This window comes from Solanum pennellii, chromosome 4, assembly GCF_001406875.1.
Source record: "Solanum pennellii chromosome 4, SPENNV200".
Classification (NCBI taxonomy): domain Eukaryota; kingdom Viridiplantae; phylum Streptophyta; class Magnoliopsida; order Solanales; family Solanaceae; genus Solanum; species Solanum pennellii.
Window position 1 is genome coordinate 2,137,344 of NC_028640.1, and position 7,138 is coordinate 2,144,481.

The following is a 7,138-nucleotide window of genomic DNA, read 5'->3' on the forward strand; positions in this document are numbered from 1 at the left end:
CGAAAATTAGGAGCAAAATATTAGTTAAGTAGTTGAGAGTTGTTTCTTTTTTCGATATTATTATCACTTTTTTTTACTATCTTAGTCTTCAATTTACTATTACAACTTACATATCATTTCCTATATTTTGAGATTTCGTAAAATAACTTAGTGAATGCTTTCTAAGAAGGGTTTATCCATCGAGCTAAACTAACCACATGTTATATACTATTATGATTCATTTTTTACCGTCACTATGTAACGTAAATTGCATACCCAAACGTAATCAAACATGAATGTGAGTATGTATCCATCTCCTCTCGAGTACATGGCGCCCTTGAATGAATGCGTAATAACTCATACCATGTTCAAATTATTAGCCCCAATGCTATGAAACAAAGGATTATCGAATAAAGAATGATAACATATATATGACATAACATAACAATATTTCCTTTGCAAAATTCTATATCTACATAAGTTCATATTATGTAAAAAAAATGATCCATATTGGAGTAAGAAAAAAAATCCCTCTTTCCTCTCTTGTTTGATACTATATAGCTTTTGTTACTCATTATATTTGTTGTTCATCCATGAAAACCAAGAATCTCAGAGTGATCATCGCTACGTAAAGCTAATCAAATCGGGCAATTCTTGAGGTTTAACAGGTACATTATTAGTCGAGTCAGTAAGTTCCGAGTAATCTTCAAAAGGATTTATTCTTGATTTAAAGTTCACTATAGCAGAAGAGTCATCAGCACCATGTTCTTCATCGAAAGTCTCCCAACGATTAGTAATTATCGTCTTCAATTTGGTTTCAGACTCCTTTTGTTCATATATCACAATGTGTTGATTGATTTTATCAATCTTTTCAGATGAATCTGAAGCTCCTCCATTGATGATATCTTCGAGTTCTTTGATTTCTTCGTTTGGGATTTGGTCTACTATTGGACATATTTCAGCATTTCTAACACCAATATCTCTGTTAAACTCGAAATATTGAGACAATTCTACACCTTGTATATTCGCCTTTTTCATGATTTTAAGAGCCAATGCAGCTTCAACTTTACCAATAACGTTAATCCTTGATAAAACACGAGCAATACCAAGACGAATCCTGCTGTAAACATCGAAAATCTCTGTCACAACGCAATCCATTGCTTCGAGAATAAGAGGGACAATAGTAGAATCTGATAATGGTCTAATATCAAGTAACATATCTAGCAATGTCTGCAATTTTTCGAGCAAAACAAGATCCTGAGCCATTGAATAATTCTCTTTTTCTTCATTTTCAAGATTTTGCACCACCATGTTCTTGTTCAATTTCACCATGCTTCTTTTCTCCTCCATTTCGATGTAGAGAAAGTACGATTTCTGATCAAGAAACATGAAATAAGCACGAATGAACGCGTTTATCCCCTGCATTTCGATGTTTCTTGAATGTCCATCTTCGAAATTTGATAGATCAAATGTCAGCCTCCCAATTCTTTGGACACAAGGAAGCCTAGTGCTATATAGACCATGCATTAATATCAATACCTTTATTGCAACAACCCAACTCTTTGTTTTCTCCGTTCGAACAGATATAGCCCAAATAAGAGGCTTGAGATTAGTCGATGACAAACGTAGCCATCTAAATACGCGATCAACATTCTTCATGTTCATGGAGAATTCATCGTGGCTCGTAGCTTTTATAACAGCAGCCTCGATGTCTGGATTCCGGAGAGCTGTACGTCTCGATAAGCTTGAAATCCATACGCTATTTTGATCTTTAAGCAATCCGGAAACCTTTCTCCATAGCCTCATTGCTAGTTTGATGTTCCTTGCTCTGTTTCCCCTGTTTTTTCCTTCTTTCTCTTGATGTTCTTTTTCTTGTTGGAAGAGTTTTTTGTGGTGGAATTCTTTTTTGTATTTTTTATTATTCATTATTATTTTCTTTCGTTTTAATTTATTTATCGTTTGAATGACTCGAAATGTAACTTTTATTGACTTAAAGGTTTAAAACACAAATAATTGGTCTATGCAAAGTTGATTTCTCCTTTACTTGCTACAAAATACACGTAATTTACGCTTTTAACTAATGATCACATACTATTTTAATATTTGACTTAACTGATATGACTAAAGTGCGCGTCAAAAACGCTTATAAAGAGTGTGTATATGAAGATTTTGACTAAAATAGACTAATTCTAGAAGAAACAAATGGGAATTACAAAACCATAGATGTCAATTTATATATTATCCTTGACATAATTTTATTTCACAAGAAAAAACTCCTTATCATTTTGATATGCAATTAACTTCTTTTTTTTTCCTTCAATTTTCGCAACTATTATAGTAAAGAAAATTCATTAGGTATTGAATGACGGATAGTACAACATAACCCGTGTATACAGATCTTATCCCTAAACTATGGGAAAACTTATTTTTTTATTTGCATATAGTTTACAATCCTTTGACTAACGTATTTTGGATCCCAAGAAACTCTTAGCTTGTAATTTCTCTCTATGTGCTGTTCAATTTGCTTTGTCAAGTCACCTTTCTATATCCAAGTTCTTTTTTAGGTACCTCTTTGACTTTCCATTTGTTCCTTCAAAAGTGATTGTATGAACAGTATAATATAAAATAATAGTAGTGAATCTATGAACAAAAATATGAGTAGCATTGATGAGAATAGATTTGGGAAGTTCTAAGAAAAGGGTGTTCATTTTCTTGAAGAATCAGCATTCCAAATGAAAATGGACTGTAATAAGAGAAAGGAAATAGTTGTATTTGAGGATCCAAATGAGGAAAACAACATATGGGTAGATAGGGATTTTCTTAAGTTAAATGAGTATAAAGGGAATTCATCTAAAAGGGTAGCTGAGAATGAGGAAATTTTGGTAGAAATTAGTGAAAAGAAGCTTAAAGGTGGAATCTTTGATCTTTCCTCTAAAAGGGTAGCTGAGAATGAGGAAATTTTGGCAGAAATTAGTGAACAGAAGCTTAAAGGTGGAATCTTGGATCTTTCCTCTAAAGGGGTAGCTGAGAATGAGGAAATTTTGGTAGAAATTAGTGAAAACAAGCTTAAAGATGGAATCTTGGATCTCTCCTCTAAAAGGGTAGCTGGGAATGAGGAAATTTTGGTAGAAATTAGTGAAAAGAAGCTTAAAGATGGAATCTTGGATCTTTCTTCTAAAGGGGTAGCTGAAAATGTGGAGATTTTAGCAGAATTTATAGGTGAGAAGGCAAAAGATGGAATCTTGGATCTTTCCTCTAAAGGGGTTCTTGAAAATGAAGAAATTTTGGCAGAAATTACAGATAAGAAGGCAAAAGATGGAATATTGGATCTTTCTTTGGCTTTGTATAGTACTAGTAGGAGTTTACAATCACCAGAACCATCAAATAACAACACAAGGATTGGGTATTTCAGGAATGGCTCCTTTTCGTCGTGCTATTCCCATCCATTTTCACACAACCTTAGCTACTCACTTACACTGAGTTCAGAAGATGATAGTGAGTATTCAGGGGAAGGAATTAATTGGTCCGGGTTTAGCCAGTTTAGGAAAGTTGAAGCAGGAGATTGTACATTGTCAGGTCATCCTGATGGAAGTAGATTAGCTCTAAGTTGTAAACTGGTCGATAAGGAAATATGTGATAATGATACTGATAGGATCAGTAGCTCGGATAGTAATTTGTTTTTCCAATTTGAGTTGTCTACTAGACCAGTAAATGATGATCAATCAGGTGATTCGAGAATCCTTGGAGGAATAGTTTCAGAGCCTGTTCCTCTTATGGCTCAGATCATGCAAGAGCTTCCTGATGAAACAGTCGAATCAACAAAGGAATACTTGAGAAGCCTAATTGTGATTCCCGAGAAGAAAGGTTTGTTGATCAGCCTTCAGAACAGGCTCAATGGGAGATCTGATCTTACCATTGAGACTCTTTCGAAGTGTAATAAGACTCAACTAGAAATTTTCGTTGCCATAAAGATGGGACTTGTAACCTTCTTATCTTCCGAAAACCACCTTCAAGCCACTGAATTGATTGAGGTTTTCTCTCTTGAAAGATGTCGAAACATTTACTGCAAGAGAGTGTTACCTGTTGATAATTGTAAGTGCAAAATTTGTTCGAAAAACAAGGGATTCTGCAATGTATGTATGTGTCAAGTATGTTTGAACTTAGATTACGCCAATGGTACTTGCAGTTGGGTAGGCTGTGATCTATGTGTGCATTGGCGTCATGTTGTTTGTGCTATACACAGAAATCTTATAAAACCAGGTCCAAGTATCAACGGTCCATCTGGAACAACTGAGATGCAATTTCACTGTCTTGGTTGTAGTCATTCTAGTGAAATGTTTCGGTTTACTAAAGAAATGTATAGATGTTGTGCAAAGAACTGGGATCAAGAAATCCTAATTAAAGAGCTTGACTATGTTCAAAAGATTTTCCAGGGGAGCGATGATTTTAAAGGTAAGGAGTTGCATGCTATAACTTATGGACTGCGGAACAAGCTAGAGAAAAAGATGATCTCTCCTTCAGACGCCTGCAATTTCATCTTTCAGTTTTTTAAATGTGAGTTTCAAACCAAACCTTATACTATCTAACTTCAAAACTGTTAGGTTTGGTAGTATTTGTCCTTTAGTATGATTTTGAGTCTTGTTTGTCTACCATTTCACCACCAAGGCATCTTGAAAGTGAATCGTATTATTCCATGAATATGATATCTATCTACCGTGATGTGATATACGGAATATATGACAAAGGTGGATCTATTGATCAGTCATGTCATATAGGCCGGAGTTGAATATACATTCCCTACTTCATATGATCTTTGTGGTACATTGAAACTAATTTTGATTTTCTGTATTAACAGACACGGATGGCTTGTCTTTCATCAAGTTTTCCGGCGTCTATCCCTCTTGCTGATAAATCTTCCTTCTACATCATGAGCTCATCAAGTAGAAGAAAAGCTACGATTACTGTTGATCATCACCGTCAAAGTGATGCCAAGGATTCGTCTAAGTCTGACAAAACGATTGAGGATGAATGTTCAGCCATCAAAGAAGTATGAGCTCTCCAAGTGAAAGAAAAAAAGATGATAGTTTGCAAAGCATTATGAGGATCAAAGAAGCAGAAACACTGATTTTCTAAATATTTTAACACCACCATTTAAATGTATGAGCGTTGTGATGAGCATCGATTCTTTAGACCATTTTAACCATTCTTAGACTTCTAGCAGGGCAAGTAAAGGTTTGCAGGGAGATAGCATCAGTGGCAGACTTAAAGCTGTGGAATTCATCACTGAACAGACTGAATAAGTTGCCTTGAGGCTGATTTTCCTATTGCTAGTCTTTGTGTTATCATCTGTCCCCTAACTGTTTTGGTAGTGCTGTGTCTTTCTGTATGATCCATGTTGTTGCCACATTTAGTTTCTTTGATGTTATAACAAGTTTCAAAAGCTCGTTGGTCAGTAGTTGGATAAGAAACAAGTTATTCATTTTTTAATTTTCTGTATAATTTTGTACATTTACATAGATAAGAAATAAGTTATTCAGATATAAAATTAATAAGATGTTTGGTTGACAATGTATTAGAAACCTGCATAACTAATACATGTATAAGTTATGAAGGAATCTATGTATAATTTTATGCAGAAGATAGAATAATTAATAAATGAATAACTAATTGCTACATAGCTAATACTTTTAGTTGTCTTATACTTTCTCAATTTCAATTTGCTTGTCTTAATTTTCTTTTTGATGCGTTCAAAAAAATGTCTCTTTTCTTTTTTCTAACAACTCTTCAAGTTTAAATTTTCACGTGACTGTTAAAACACTAAAGGACATTTTAAAACATGCTACATATTTTAGTTTAAGCTACGATATTCAAAATTCTTATTTATTTATTTTAGTTTGTATCAAAGTCAAAATTACACATAAGTTATTCTTTAGTTTAATTTTTAACTAGTAGTATTTCTTTATTCTGATATTTTTGTTTACTCTTTTCTAGAAATAGAAACTAAAAATTAGATCAATTAGATGTTGCCACCCAACAAGATTTCCTCTTATCTTCGCCCCTCTGTCCTAATTTACGTAACACATTTATTTTTTGAAAGTCAAACAATTTAAGTTTGATCAAGAATTTGCTGATGAAATTTTAAATTTTTTTGAAATAAAATTTATATATTTATAAACTACGTAAAAAATATTATAAGTCACAGTAATTGACAATCTAAAATAAATAGACTTATTTGAATCTCAAAATTTGAAATATGTCACATAAATCGAGACGGATGAGTAACTCATGTTTTCCATGCAAAATAATACCATCTCAACAACCTAAAAACTTTGAATACTATTTGGATGAATTGTCAAAATCTTTAACAACTATTGAGCATTAGTGGAGCAAAAGCTACTTGAGGTATTCATCCCATTCCTCACCTGCACTCAATGAATTCTCACTCATATTACTTTATTTTTTTAGACTCTCCACTAGAATTATAATGTTTTTAGGTAGTATGAACTGATTTAAAGGAGATGCAAACAACTCTTATTGTCTTTGCTACGGAGGTCATGAAAGACACGGATTAAGGTAGAAGTTCAGTAAGTAGCAGTGTGTTGTTTTGCTATTCATCCATACTTATTATAATATTGCTCGTGTAGTCTCCTCTCCTTTAATTTATGTTACTATGTGTACCTCTGAGGTACAGGTAAAGTCTGCATACACTATACCCTCCCTAGGCCCAAATCGTATGTCGTTGTTGCAAACAGCTCCCATTGAAAAGGACACCTTGCATTAATGTTCATTTTAAGACTCATTTTTTTCATTGGCATGATTCACTAATAATTTGTGGCAAGTGAAGTTTAAAAACTATTTGTTACATATAGTTGAGCTAAAAGAAGTCTTATAGTGTGGTAATAGGAAGGCTTAGAAAACAAAAAAAAGATGACAAACAGAAGAAGTGATCCGGATTCCGACGTCAAAAATGCCAAATTTTTTTGTGGACGTCCGTCAATACCTTGTCTATGCATCCAGTTGTCCCTCATGGCCCGTCCGACCCATTTTGAAGGTCAAACGAGCCCCGGAGCGAGCATACCCCTTATTTCGACAATTTTCGTGTGCTATAGCAAACCATTTTTTGGGTGATCCGGATTCCGACGTCAAAAATGCCAAATTT

At 33.9% G+C, this 7,138-nt stretch overlaps 1 protein-coding gene and 1 pseudogene across 1 annotated transcript; one reads left to right on the forward strand and one right to left on the reverse strand.

Moving 5' to 3' along the window:
- Positions 1-382: 382 nt before the first annotated feature.
- Positions 383-1,856, reverse strand: LOC107017386 (putative clathrin assembly protein At1g25240). The gene has a single exon (XM_015217628.2). It carries the CDS (start codon positions 1,783-1,785, stop codon positions 604-606), a length of 1,182 nt encoding a protein of 393 aa, XP_015073114.1. The 5' UTR covers positions 1,786-1,856; the 3' UTR covers positions 383-603.
- Positions 1,857-2,237: 381 nt separating this feature from the next.
- LOC107016354 lies at positions 2,238-5,543 on the forward strand (annotated as a pseudogene).
- The last annotated feature ends 1,595 nt before the right edge of the window (positions 5,544-7,138 follow it).

Coding starts and splice junctions, on each gene's coding strand:
- LOC107017386 (XM_015217628.2), bottom strand. CDS start 1,785: ATGAGGCTATGGAGAAAGGTTTCCGGATTGCTTAAAGATCAAAATAGC.